This window comes from Periplaneta americana, chromosome 2 (assembly GCF_040183065.1).
Source record: "Periplaneta americana isolate PAMFEO1 chromosome 2, P.americana_PAMFEO1_priV1, whole genome shotgun sequence".
Taxonomy (NCBI): domain Eukaryota; kingdom Metazoa; phylum Arthropoda; class Insecta; order Blattodea; family Blattidae; genus Periplaneta; species Periplaneta americana.
This window is the reverse complement of record NC_091118.1, coordinates 146,826,560-146,841,198: the sequence shown is the minus strand read 5'-3', so window position 1 is coordinate 146,841,198 and position 14,639 is coordinate 146,826,560. Positions and strand designations below refer to the sequence as shown.

Genomic DNA, 14,639 nt, shown 5'->3' with positions numbered 1-14,639 from the left:
CTCTGGAAAAAAACTAAGAAAGGGAATAGTGAAGTGCTTTGTATGGAGTGTGGCATGTATGGGGCAGAAACATGGACATTACAACAAAGTGAAGAGAAGCGAATAGAAGCATTTGAAATGTGGATATGGAGAAGAATGGAACGTGTGAAGTGGACAGACAGAATAAGAAATGAAGTTGTGTTGGAAAGAGTGGGTGAAGAAAGAATGAGCCTGAGACTGATCAGGAAGAGGAAAAGGAATTGGTTGGGTCACTGGCTGAGAAGAAACTGCCTACTGAAGAATGAACTGGAAGGAATGGTGAATGGGAGAAGAGTTCGAAGCAGAAGAAGATATCAGATGATAGATGACATTAAAATATATGGATCATATGAGGAGAGAAAGGGGAAGGCAGAAAATAGAAAAGATTGGAGAAAGCTGGGTTTGCAGTGAAAGACCTGCCCTTAGGCAGAACAATGAATGAATGAATGAATGAATGAATGAATGAATGAATGAAGTAGAAATTTACTTCTGAAAAAGATCGGATATATCCACTGTGTGCAATGATTTTCTAAGCAAGCTAATAAGTAAATACTTGCAGTTCACTGTATTACTAATGCAGGTATATACATGGGTTAACACCGATCATGCGAAAACAGAAAAGTGGACTGAAATTGTATGAAAGAATCATATCAGTGCTTGATTAATGTCACTTGTCAGGAATTAGTGTGATAATTGCAAGTAAATGTCTCTTCACAAACTGTCATAACGCAATTTTAGAAAATAGAATTCTAGGTTTAACTCCTATACTGTATGTACAAATTAAAGAATAGGAAAAAACAAACTAAAATTTTATATGAACAATTACAGCGTTCATTTGGCAACATCTGACATTTCTTTCACTTATTGTAGGATATATGAGAACAGATTAAAGTTTTTATAACAGTATAAAAAAATAGCTTTATTTATTTTGTAACAAATTACGGAGTTTGATCAAGTTATAGACCCTAATAATATCTCCAAATTTATTTTCGTAAAATTAATAACTTAATGTTCAAGGTATAAAGAATTTACTTTGCTTGACTAGTTTCGAAGTCTTGTGTTTCATTGTCCAAAATAAGTGTTAAAAGTGTACAGGCTACTATGAAAAATGAAGTATAAAGCATATAAGGAAGTAGGCCTATATAAAATTTACAATGTAAGTTATTAATGCCATCAGTGACTGTTTCTGGAGAAAAAGATCTATATCAGATGTGATATTTAAAATAGTGGCACAGATGTGTGTTACATTACTGATTTCATGAGTTTTATTTCGACTTTCTATAGATTTTCACATCTGTACGGAGTAGGGGCCCGAAGACCAGCACTGCAGCCTCTAATGGGCTTATTGTGTCTCACCTCTCTTACACCACAGTGAGTTTTGAAATCTGAATGTCCGCAAATTGTATATATTGTGACCCAGTAGTGTGATGCCATTTGTCAATTCAGCCATGTAGGCTTACAGTTATGATGGAGTCCCACTAGACTCAGACTGATGCAATCTGTACACAAGTCGCAATAGTACATCACACCACAACATTTGGGTGAATAACGATTGAAATGATGATAATGAATATTTAAATGGAAAATGACGGTGGAATGTTGGAGGGAAATGAGAGAATCTCGATAAAGAAAAGCTCAGGAACCTTGGCTTTGTCCACTACTCCACCACTCTCAGATCTGCACTCATCATAAGTTAGTACTCTGCCAACAGAGCTACCAAGGCAGCTTCTATTGACTTAGTTTTTATAAATTTAAACATGTATTTAAAAAAACTGGAAAGGCAAAATTTAGTAAATAATTAATTTAAATTAAACACACCATTATGACATTCAAACTTAACAGTACTGAATTGTAATTAAGTTTTCGGGTTTTACTTCTGCGTACGGAAATGTAATTTCTTCAATGTTTTCGAAATACTACTTTAAAAAACTCCATCCCTCGAGACTTAAGCAGTTCGCCTATTCTGTTGGATATAATGGTAAAAAATCTCGTATCATTAATATGAGTAGAAAAATTACCGACACCTTCAGGTGTCAGTAACATTACCTTATGAATGGAATCTTTAACTATACAGTATATAAAAAAATTGAAATTCCATAAACGGACAAAACTCAAAAATTCCAATGCAACATAATACAGTTGTTCTTTTGAGGATTTTTACAGATGTATGACAGACGATAACGAAATGTAAGTATTAATGTAAGAATTTCTGTTGCACCAAAAAAAATTTTTAAAAATTATAAATAGCTGATATTAGGCAATTTTTGGATTTTTATTTTTACTAAGTGCAAATTCATTAAATTATTTTAGATCTATTGTGATATTGTTCATGATTAGATAATAAATACTGAGACACATTAAGGAAACAATGGCCTACAAGAATTACAATAACAGTCTTCATTCAAGAATTAAAACTTCTCTAAAAATGTCTTCTTAACAGAAACAAAAATTGGTTAGCACACACACACGCAAGCACACAGAATATGTATACATACGAGCAAAATCAAGCACATGCACACATATTCCCACCCACACCAATGTACGCACACATATTTTGAACGTATACGAGTTTTTAGGCTTCCACGGCGACTAAGCATTTCCAACATTTCACACTGACATAGAGGTTCCATTATCAGGACAAAAAAAAGACCAGAGAGGTCACCTACTCTGTTGAGTTTGTTACACCTGGGGCCTGTTTCATAAAACTTGACATTGTGTGTCATTCTCACAAGTAATAAATGACGACTCTACAAACTGTCAAATTTCTGTTTTATAAAATTTTCCACATGTCAGGCCAACGCCAAGGGCAAGGGCAATATTTATCATGATGTGACCGATGTTTAATATTTAGTTATCAACTTATTATTCTATACCTGACTGCTATCTTAAGCTACTGCAAGCAAACTGATCTATACACCACTTAAAAAGTACTTTCTTATAAAGTTTCCTGCTCAACGCAAACTTAGGGATCACCATAAAATGAAACATCTGTACATGCAGTGAATTAAGTTCTTACATGTAGACAACTCCCTTATAAAAGAGCGTATGTAAAGGTGATATAAATAGGTATGCAATAAAAATTACAATAGCACAAGAAGCTCTACTTAAACTCACCATTTCATTTGTGTGTGTGTATGTGTCAGATGTGAGCTTTTCTCGCACTGGTGCCACCTACTTGTCTGCAATGTTATAATATTGATATCACATGACTTGAAATGTTCAATTGTAAATGACTGAAAAATGTCATAGCAGAATAAATACCTGACAACCAGAAGCTTACTAATTCTTAGCTAATCACGTTCTATAATGAAAGCTGAATGAGTAAAATGTCAAATGTAAAATGTCAGAATTCTGTTTTTACTAGCAACTTATAAAGGTAACTGTGTAAAAGTAATTATTAACTATTGACGCTGTTGCAGTGCTTAAGTACTTATGATAATGACAATATTGTTTCTAAACCATGGAAGATTATATATATATATATATATGTGCATGCAAGCACACATACACACACATCCTCTCTCTGTTTGTATGCCTAGGGTACAATTCATATGCTATTACAAAAATTCTCGACAGTTTCATATCCAGATTTTGAGACGAGCTAAATTTATTAGCCATGAGGCAATAAGTACAGTAGTCTTAGATCTGGTGCAGACCAATATAGCAAAGCCACTCTTGTCAAGAGCACTTTTGCTGAAAATTGAATTGGATAAAAATGAAAAAAAAAAAAACACACACACACACACACACATGCATACACACACACAAAACCCTCCTCCCCCCTCCCCTGCGCATTGTCTGGACTGTGGAAATTCTTAGTTCTACATAAAGCATGATGCAAGTCGTGTACTGCCAGATGCATTGCTACATGTCTTTTTTTCTGTATGGTTCTGTGCAATCTCGGTTCGTCATGGTTTCAGTAAAATTTGCTGCAGATTTCAGCTTTCTTTGCATATAAAACTGCAGCAGTTTGTCCAATCCAGTGGTTTAGGGGTAAAGTGATCTCCTCTAGATCCAAGGGCTGCGGGTTCAAACCCAGTTGGAATTGATAGATTTTTTCAGGATGCAAAAATCCTGAGAGGAAGTCCTCCGCAAGGGACTTTAAACTACAAGTATGTGTTCCACGTCGGAATATTCTGGCATATTAAAGACCACCAAGCCTAATTAGAGCCTATGACCTAAACTTCTCATCTCTTGCGTCCTAGTAATACTTTAGTTGCATAATACAAGGTGGTGTTTGAGGCGATGAGCTTACCACTTGTCCCTCTGTCCTCCATCAAAAAGCAAGTATAAATAAATTCCTTGTAGGTACTGACATCTCCACTAGGGAGTACCTATGTTCCGACTCTGGAACTATGGGTTAAAAGAATGAATGGAGTGTTCAAATAAATGCAGTGTGTATTAAACAGTATCAAAAATACCAGCAAATGTAATCTTAACTGAACCACTCTGTATATTATGCAAATCTGGCTTTCAGGTGAAAATGTATATTCTTCCACAATGGATCAACAATGCTAGGAATATTCAGAAGAATCATAGCTTGGATTTTTTCAGACAGCCATTTGTAAGACACAGAATATGCTTTTCACTCATCCCATTATTTTTTTCATCTGAAAACGAAGGTAAAGTCAATCTCTAAAATATCGTAAAAATCTATATACTTCACCAGGAATATGAAAAGGCCAAACTACACTCCTCAATAATGCAGCATTGCTTTATCTCTCACTCAGCTAAGAATGTTACAGGTTTTTCTCAGAAAGCTTTCAAACCAGACATACACACATTTGTAGCTGTAGTACTGAATATAATAGGACACCTACAAAGGGAATATAAAAAAAACCTAAACAAAGTTATACTAAACTAAGAGGAATACAGCCAGGGCAAGCATAGTAGTCATAGTCACTCCTTCACTGAAAAACATCAGTATAAAAGGTATACAGTTAAAAGGCCCTATGTGATCGGAAATTGCCAACACTACTGTATGTAAATGATAAAATAAAATAAGGATAATCTGGGTGCTAGTCATAAGAGCATTGTCACTATTGTCAGCAATGGCAAAGTCGATTTTCTCGCAAAGAATGCAGTGAGAAATGTTCTTGCGGAGCCAGAACATTTTATAGGACTGTAGGTAATAAATCCATGTGCTTCACAGTGGTAGATTTCGTGGGTCAGAAAAACGAATGTGTGACATGTAGCCTACGAATATGATTCATTAAGACTCAATAGTGTAAACTATTGTATGCGTCTGTAAGCTTCTGACCACTTCTTAAAGAGAAACATTGGAAATCTTGGGGATAAAGTGCTTAGAACTAATCTAATCCATCTCCAATTTCAATACTATTTATCATCTACATCATTATATATGAAACGCATTACAACATTGATTAGCACGCTCAATACATTCAACAGATACTAAATATACCATTTTTCATACAAAATACTATATTGGTTTAAGTAACTTTATGTGTACACTAACCTCCATGAACGGCTAGCATTATAAGATCTTCTATGACCAATACTGCCTTTCCATTGAGAGGTGGTTCACTCAACAGCAGCTCTATGTAAGCACCAGGTGACTGGTTTCCTTGACCTTCTATCAGACTTAACATCACACCCTCAACCTGAATACAGAAAAATTGTTAACTTCGAAGCATAATATTGACATTTACTGAATATTAATTTCTGCTAAAAAAAAATTGCGAACTATAATTATATGGTACATACACAAAAAAATTAAGATTCCAATTTCCCACAAAATCAGCATCTTATGTGATTTGATAAGAGCAGACTTATTTGTCTGTGTATAGTTTCTTGTTCTAAAGTAAGTACAGAACAAATTTTGTTTACATGTACTATGTTTAATAACCACAAATCAATTCGTATGAGAAGTACGGACATGTAATACTCGTATAACAATTTTTTATACATCTTGATTACACATTGTTAACACTTGTATCACTAATTATTTCGTGAATTTGTTATATAAAAACTTTTCTGTGTTAAGTGAAACAATTAAGGTTGTTTATCTTACTTAATGACTAGTTTCAATTTGATATCCACATTTCTAGTCATCTACTGTATGCAGCAAATGGTGGATATCAAGCTGAAAATAGTCATGAACTAAGGTAAAATATCAAATAGTTTCAATTAACACAGAAAAGTTGTTAATATAACAAATTTACCAAAGCATTAGTAACAATTTTCACTCTTTTTAGTTTTCAATAATAGCACAAAATGGAGATTTGCTCGAAGGAGGTTCTTGTTTTTCTTCATATATCAGAAATAGTGTCAAATGAAATAATATAGAACATATATCTTCAAAATAAGTACGAAATAAATTAATGTACGCAGCATCTACTCTCTCACTGCGGGCTAAAGCAAGGAGATGCACTATCAACTTTAATTTTTAACTTTGCTCTACAATATGGCATTAGAAAAATCCAGGAAAACAGAGAGGGTTTGGGACTGAATGAGTTACATCAGCGGATGACGTGAATATGTCAGTAGACAATCCACTTGAGACCTGAGGGGAAAAGACCTTTGGGGAGGCCAAGGTGTAGATGGGAGGATATATTAAAATAGATATGAGGGAGGTGGGATATGATGTCAGGGACTGGATTAATTTTGCTCAGGATAGGGGCCAATGGCAGGCTTATGTAAGGGCGACAATGAATGTCTGGGTTCCTTAAAAGCCATTTGTAAATAAGTAAGCATCTACTCTCTCATATTGTGGAACATGTGTTAATTAGTTGTAAAGTATAATAGTGTACCATCAATACTTCGATAGACTATTGGTGGAAGGTGAAAAGTATGTGCTCTTAAACTATTACCATGCTACCTGCAGGACTGAATTTTAACGTATGCAAAAATGATAACATAATTTAGTTAAAAGCCTTTCAGTCATGTAAATCTGTAACACTAGTTTTCCACCTTTACTTTCCGTCTGAAGGAACCTATGCATAGGGACTTTTAGTGCCCTTAAAATACATTGCCCATAGCAAGGGTTAAATTCACAAACCTCAGACTGAGTGGCAATACAATGAAAACCACGTGCTCAACAATTAAAATATTGTGGTTGTTCAAATGGTACATTAGCAGTATTAATTACAAACTTTGCTCTAATGACAAAACCGAACTTTTATAAAAATAATTTTGTTCTCTGTACCACCATCCACTCGTTTCTTATACTTCTCTTTATTTTATAAGCCCCAGTGACTTGTTTGGTTGATATTTTAATAGTGAGATCCTCATACTCTGGTTACCTACTGAAAATCAATACTTACTTGTTTTGGTAATCTTAAGTGATTAAGAATAAGTTTTATACACTGAAGATTAAACTTCTGATCCCATTCATTATCAAATAACTCATGAAGAGACAAGGCACAAATCGCAGCATATGAATAAATTCCAGCATCTGACAGCAGCATACGAAGTTCTTTTGTTTTGTGTTCTGCATCTAAACGAAAAATTACCACATGTTAAAATATGTTCACACTGCACTGCAAAGAATCAGACAATAAAAACAAGAAAATGTATTCGAAACCAAAGACGTTTTACCAGTAATTCTTGTATGTGGCATGCTTCGTGTTTCCAAATTCCCTTGTTACGCTAGCATTCATTAATTCATTAATTTAAACACTCATTTATTTATTTTAAATTCATTTATTTATTTATTCAGTGACTCTTTAATTTAGTCACTCATTGATTAATAAAGAGGAATGCAATGTTCAATGGTTTTATCATAAATTCAAACTTACAATAATAAAATTATAAAAGAACCTAATCCAAAAAATAAAACAAAAGAATTACTTAAATTTTACACAGTAAACAACAATGCTAAGCACCTTCAAAATGTATAACTGAACACCATATTTAACATACTTTTTCTTTATTAAAGAAAAACTTTATTATACAATGATGTACAATACAATTGTGCCTAAAGGTTATAAATACTGTGCTAAAACAGCACACAAGAAACATATATGGAGGTTGCAGTCCTATGACTGTCCTCTGGCAATAGATGAAAGAAAACAAAAATGTTAAACTTCACACACAACAGATCTGAATGTCTTTTTCTTTTTAATCTTCTTCTTTGGTGAGGCAGTGAAAGTTGTTCTGGGATGATATTAAGCAGGTCATTTGGATGGTTAATCATTGAGTGATGGAGTCATATGCAGGACCTGCACAGGGTGGATTCAACAGTACAAGAACATACATATATTAAGTAAAATAATGGCACACAAAATAGATTTCATCATTAAAGAAAAAAAAAACAACAAAAAATTCAAACATATTCACTTATTAACAATGTCAGCAGAGGTGTAGGCTTACATGTAACATAATATATAGTAAGAAGCTGTGAAACTCATTCCGAAAACACAATACCTATAATATTATTGAGAAGTAACATGACAAAACATGTTCTATACAGTATCATATGACGCAAAATCTCGTATCACTCCTGCAGTTCCTGAGTTCGAGTGAAAAATTCATAGTGACACTTGTGACAGACAAGATCGCAGTTGGGGCTTTTCCTGGGGTTCTCCCATTTCCCCAGTATACAGGCATTTACACTATTCTGCCAACTCTCCACTTCATTTTTATTCCATATCATACTTCAAATGTCAGCTGGCAATGAACAGAGGGGGCTGGGATGTAGGTGTGTAGGGTTGTCTATATGCGACTTTAGTGTGCAGCAGATCTTAGTGCAGTTAGCTGGTATGGGTGAGAATACGCCTAACTAAGGGGAGTTATGTGGTTGCTCTGCAATGGGTTCACTCTTCCCCAGAAGAATAAAGAAAAATCTAATATTAATCTAGTAAACTGTGGGGATGATTTTTAAATTTCCAGCTAACTCACATGTAATTTCCAGTACTTCTAATAACAGTAAATATGTTTGTGCACATAGTAGGTTCATTATTCAGCAATAAATGAAACATATTACGGTATTTGCATATATTCACGAACATTCCAGACATTATATTACCTTTATCTGGTAATGATATTGCCTGGTCAGTCTCCTTCTCAAGTTCCGCAGTTTCTACTTTCTCAGAATCTTCTCCTCTGGCCTCCATCAGAATTCAATATAATGTTGATACAATCTGTAAACAAGATGTAATTTCTCGATTAGTAGTAAAAGAATAAAAATACTTCATAAGTTATCAAAATAGACCTAAATAGCCTATGTAAAAGAACAAGTCTCATTAGAAAATCGAAAACAAATACGATGTTTTCAACTTCAATTCACAAACATGGAAACAACTTGCCTAAGTTTTTTTTAATTTTTATTTCAACTTAACTTTATTATTTCTAATTCGATATGATGTAGACTTAAATTAACATCTGTTAAATAATTTACATTACATTTTCGAACTGATATTACTGCAAAGGCAATTTTTTAGTTCTTCCAGAGTAAGTTATATGGATTATTTTTATATACACTTAATTTTTTAAAGTTTCAGATCTTCATCTACCCTCTGTTAGTCTAAGCTGTTTTAAAAAAGGAGTTCGCTATTCATGTATAACAGTCTTCAATGCACTGCCTAATAATCTTAAAGATTTGAAGAACAACGAGAAAAGGTTCAGAAAAGAATTAACCAAATTTCTACATACTCATACCTTCTACACAATTGATGAATTGTTTATGCTTGTGAATTGAATTATTCTACTTAAATGACATGTACAATTTTATATAGCTCAACTAAAATATGTTTTTATATTGACTTAATCTGTTTACTATGTATTGTATTTTTTGTTTAGCATAACTGATGAATTGTATGTACTGTATACGTCAACTGATGAATTGTTTAAGCTTATAAATTGAATTAATCTACTTCATATGAATTGTATAGCTTAACGAAAATAAGTTTGTAAATTGAACTAATTTGATTGTATATGTTTGTATAGTTTGGCTGATGAATTGTATATGTTCTTAAAATGATTACTAGTCTGTGTAGCTCTACTGATGAATTGTATATAGACCTACTGTAAATTGAATGGTAATATGTATAGCTCAACTGATGAATTGTTTATGATTATAAATTGAATTAATCTACTTGATATTAATTGCACAAATTTGTATAGCTTAATGAAAGTATGCTACTTTGTATTGTATATATTTGTATAGTTTTGGCCGATGAATTGTATATGCTTTAAATTGAATAGTAATCTATATAGCTCTACTGATAAATTGTTTGTGTTTGTAATTTGAAGTAGTTTGCATGATATGTATTATCAATTTCTGTATATCACAACTGGTTGAATTGTTTATACCTTAAATTTAATTAAATTGTTTTGTATTATAATATAGCTCAACTTATGAATGATCGTTTGCGTTTGTAAATTTAATAATCTGATTGGCTATGTATTGTATACTTTTAGTAGAGCCATCGATGTAGCTCAGTCGGCAGACTCGCTGGGCTGCTGTTCCGGAGCTGCGTTCGGGCTTGGGTTGGATCCCCCTTTGGACTTTGGTTTCTTCCGAGGTTTTCCACAGCCGTGGGACTGAAGCCGGATGGTCTATGGCGAGTCCTTGGCATCAACACCTTTGATTGATTACCCCCTTTGATTTGATTACCTGGTTGGGTTTTTCCGAGGTTTCCCCCACCGAAAAGGCAAATGCCGGGTAATATTTTGGCGAATCCTCGGACCTCATTTCATCTCACTACATCTCGCCAAAATGTAAAAAAAAAAAATTGTACAACATTGTAAAAATTGTAGAAAATTACTAAATTGTAAAACTATAAAAATTTGTAAAAATTGTAATTGTAATATTGTAAAATGTTGACATGTTCCACATCTTAAAGCTTCATTGCTCATGTAAGATCTATGGAATAAAATAAATGAATGAATGAATGAATAATAGTCACCGTACTGGGGGGTTAGACCGTGTGGTCGACTTTAAGAGTTTGTGGTTTGTTAAACTCTAATTAACCTTGTCACTGACAGTGGATCTACTTGCCAATTATCTACCGGTATCTTCTCAACAAATCCTACCAGTAAGATTTTATAACTATTCCTCATCAAACCCTACCTAACACTGTCACAGATAGTGGAGCTACTTGTCACTAAAATCTATTTCCTCATTAAACACTACGTAAATTTATCATTGACAAGGGGCTATTTGCCATTAATCTATCTCATCAAACCCCACCTAACCTTGTCACTGACTTGTCAATGATCTAGGCACTAACCTTGTCACTGACAGTGGAATTATTTGTTAATAAGGATAAAGAGAAGGGATGATTAGTGAACATGACATGAACAGCATCAATGACTCATTATCCTGTTCGATTTTTTTTGTAATAATTAGTTATTTTAGATATTTTCTTATTTTAGATCATTTGAAAATCCGAACCCTGATTATAACTGTGAACCCATGACTGAGCCTGAACTAACCATACCTAACCTGTAGCTGATACTCGACCTTACGAAAACTCGCTTTCTACTATGTATCTACCGAAAAGTTTACATGCAAGACATGTGATTCCGACGACCACCACTTTCACGGCAACTTTTCACTCTTATTCCGGTGCGAAATTGGCGTCGTCGCAGTACTTATAATTTATTTTCTGTGCACAAGGTTGGAATTTTGGGGAAAGAGAAAAAGGAAGGTAACCGTGTTCTGAGGTTTATCCTCATAATCGATATTAAATCAAATTGTTACATGTAACCTTCCTTCTAATGTCCGCAATCACAAGTAAGGTATAATTAATTATACATTACCTTATCATTCAACTGCAGACAAGGGAATACTGTATCTTGAACGGAAATAGCAATTAAAACTGTCATATATATCATAATACAATACACATTTTCTTCTAAATTTGTATACAACCGATAAAAACAAAAATAATAAAACAAGCGAAAACGTCAAAACCTTTCCCCTTTTCGGTTGTTTACCGACACCGACTCGCTCGGTGACGAGTTTAATATATAGCAGTACGACCAACCATGCATACGAAAATTGTGTTTGTACTTTGCCTTTCCTTGCCTGAGTTTCAAGTAGTTTCGTATGTGTAGTTTGTAGTACCTTAGTTGGTAGAGCCTAAAAGGACAGCTGACATGAGCGCAAAAGTGACTATCGTTTTGCGTTGCGAAATGATGACGACCACACAAATGTGAGAAGTATATTAGCAAATTATGTAAACGCTAAGTTGTATAAGTGTTAATTTGTGTAAATTTGCTAATATTCGCGATGCCAGACAACGACGTATGGAAGATAATTGAGCAAGACGGTAATATAATTTAAGAACAAAAGAAATAAAATGCAAAATAGTTCATAGAGTTAGTTTAATGTTGAATAATACAGTATTAATCGCGTGAATATTCGATATTGGAATTCATCAAGTTATTGTTGTATTAATTTAAATAAAAATGAAAGTATAACTACGTTACACAGCCTTGCAGCACACGAAACATATCATGAAGTCATTTACAGAACCTATAAAATGAAACAAGGCACTGTTTTTCACTCACTGTTGGGAGAAACTAGTTCATGGAAAGTTCAGGTGGTTTTTGAAATGAAAATCGTACGTGCCATAGTCCTAGGCAGCATAAATTTCATCTCCCAAAATGTATGTCCAGTATTATTCGGTAAAATCCAAGAATCTGTCGCTGTTTTTCCAGACCAAGAGGAGATCGATGACGCGATATAGCCTATGATATCATTCACGATGGCAATACTTCAGAATATACATTTAACCAGACACTTTGCCATACCGGCAACAAGCCTTCCTGCCAACAAAATTATATGCAAGAAGCACGCAGACAAAGCCTCTCAAGATCACTTACTATCTGCTTGCTACATTTGCCAGCCAACACTTGAGGCAGCGCCCCAGCCATCACTAACACAATGATAAGAAACGGCTATAAAAATTTATAAACGTGCCTGTATACCTGGGGTTACTAATCGCCCCATGAAGGTCGTGAAATGTGTATACTAGGCCTACTTTGAAACTCACAGCCTACTTTAAGTAGTGAACGAATACCTGTGATTTGAGAGCTGTTGAAAGCCATCCAAAGATATGGCAACAAAATATAAGATTTTGTGGGGTGATGCTTCATCGTAGTATGCATTTTGGGTTAACGACGTTCGCAACTGCCAAGGTTATATCAGCGTTGCCGATGTGCTAGAATTTTGTCCCGCAGGAGCTTTTTACATGCCAGTTAATCTACTGACATGAGCCTGTCTCATTTAAACACACTTTTAAGTGTTATCGACCAGGGTCAGGATCGAACCCGCAAACTCGGGCACTATACAGGGTGTTTAAAAAATACGGGGCATAATTTCAGGTATGTATTTCCCACATGTAGACAATCAAAATAGTTCATTACAACATGTGTCCGGAAATGCTTCATTTCAGAGTTATGGCCTTCACAACATTGAAATTCACCAGAACGTTTTTCTTTCCGCAGGTCGTTGTCATTACAGAAGATGTTCAAAATGTCCGCCTCCTGCTTGAATACAGATCTCACATCGATGTCTCATTGACCTGCGAACACGATCCCAAACTACAGGAGCATTGTGTATGTCCTCAGAACATGCCACAATTCGATTCCGAAGGGATTCCAAATCAGGCACCGGAGACGAATAAACCAATGATTTTAAATGGCCCCACAAGTAGAAATCGAGAGGGTTCAGATCAGGTGAGCGTGGAGGCCAAGCAATTGGGCCACCTCTACCTATCCATCGATCAGGAAACCTTCGATCCAAGTACCGGCGAGCCGTACGACTGAAGTGTGCAGGAGCGCCATCACGCAAGAAGTGAATGTGTTGATGATTGATCAGTGGAGTGTCTTCTAAAACATGAGGTATGGTGTTTTCCAGGAAGTTTGTGTACGCCTGCCCCGTAAGTCTGTTTACAAGTACATGGGGTCCAACTAATCGATCACCAATGATACCGGCCCACATGTTGAGGGAGAACCGCACCTGGTGATGAGATGGAACAGTTGCACGTGGGTTTTCATACGCCCATACATGCTGATTGTGGAAATTTGTTATGCCATCTCGTGTGAACTATGCTTCATCTGTAAATAATACTAAGGCAGGAAAGTTCGGATTTACACCACACTGGTGCAAGAACCACTGACAGAACCTAACTCGTGCAGGGTAATCTGCTGGTGACAGAGCCTGTACACGTTGCTAATGATAAGGATACAATTGATACTCTTTCAATAGTCTCCAGACAGTTGTATGAGGAACATTGGCTTGCAACGCTACCCTTTGTGTGCTGATAGAAGGAGTCATGTTCACAGCCTCCAGAATCTCCTCCTGTATTTCTGGAGTTGTATATCTTGGTCGTCCCCTTCCCAAACCAGGAGAGTTAAATTTTTCCATACTCGCACAGACGGTAATGGAGATGTACAAATGTCTTCTGATCTGGACATTGTCGCTGTGGGTACCTCTCCTGGTACAAACGACGAGCCAGCGCAGCATTGCCGTCCGCCTTACCGTACATGAAGTGTATCTCTGCCAGCTCTTGATTTGAATACATGTCGCACAGTCTAATGCCTACACAACACTGAATATAACCTTTGCCTCGGAATGAACTGTCAGAGTGCCCTCTTAATGTCTCCTTTGACGGCAACGACCTGTGGAAAGAAAAACGTTCCGGTGAATT

At 35.3% G+C, this 14,639-nt stretch overlaps 2 protein-coding genes across 3 annotated transcripts in view; one reads left to right on the top strand and one right to left on the bottom strand.

Annotated features, from left to right (window-relative positions):
- Positions 1-11,933, bottom strand: part of LOC138694670 (transmembrane and coiled-coil domain-containing protein 4-like) — a 39,905-nt gene extending 27,972 nt beyond the window's left edge. For both annotated transcript variants that reach the window (XM_069818632.1, XM_069818633.1), the window contains exons 1-4: positions 11,743-11,933; positions 9,005-9,119; positions 7,302-7,474; positions 5,495-5,639 (exon numbers count right to left, since the gene is read on the bottom strand). In XM_069818632.1, the coding sequence (XP_069674733.1) occupies positions 5,495-5,639; positions 7,302-7,474; positions 9,005-9,092 (406 nt within the window). In that variant the 5' untranslated portion in view covers positions 9,093-9,119; positions 11,743-11,933. The remainder of the gene's footprint in view (positions 1-5,494; positions 5,640-7,301; positions 7,475-9,004; positions 9,120-11,742) is intronic.
- A 155-nt stretch (positions 11,934-12,088) lies between these two features.
- fws (four way stop) overlaps positions 12,089-14,639 on the top strand; it is a 31,650-nt gene continuing 29,099 nt past the window's right edge. Inside the window, exon 1 of the mRNA XM_069818631.1 lies at positions 12,089-12,254. Coding sequence (XP_069674732.1) covers positions 12,215-12,254 — 40 coding nt within the window. The 5' untranslated portion in view covers positions 12,089-12,214. The remainder of the gene's footprint in view (positions 12,255-14,639) is intronic.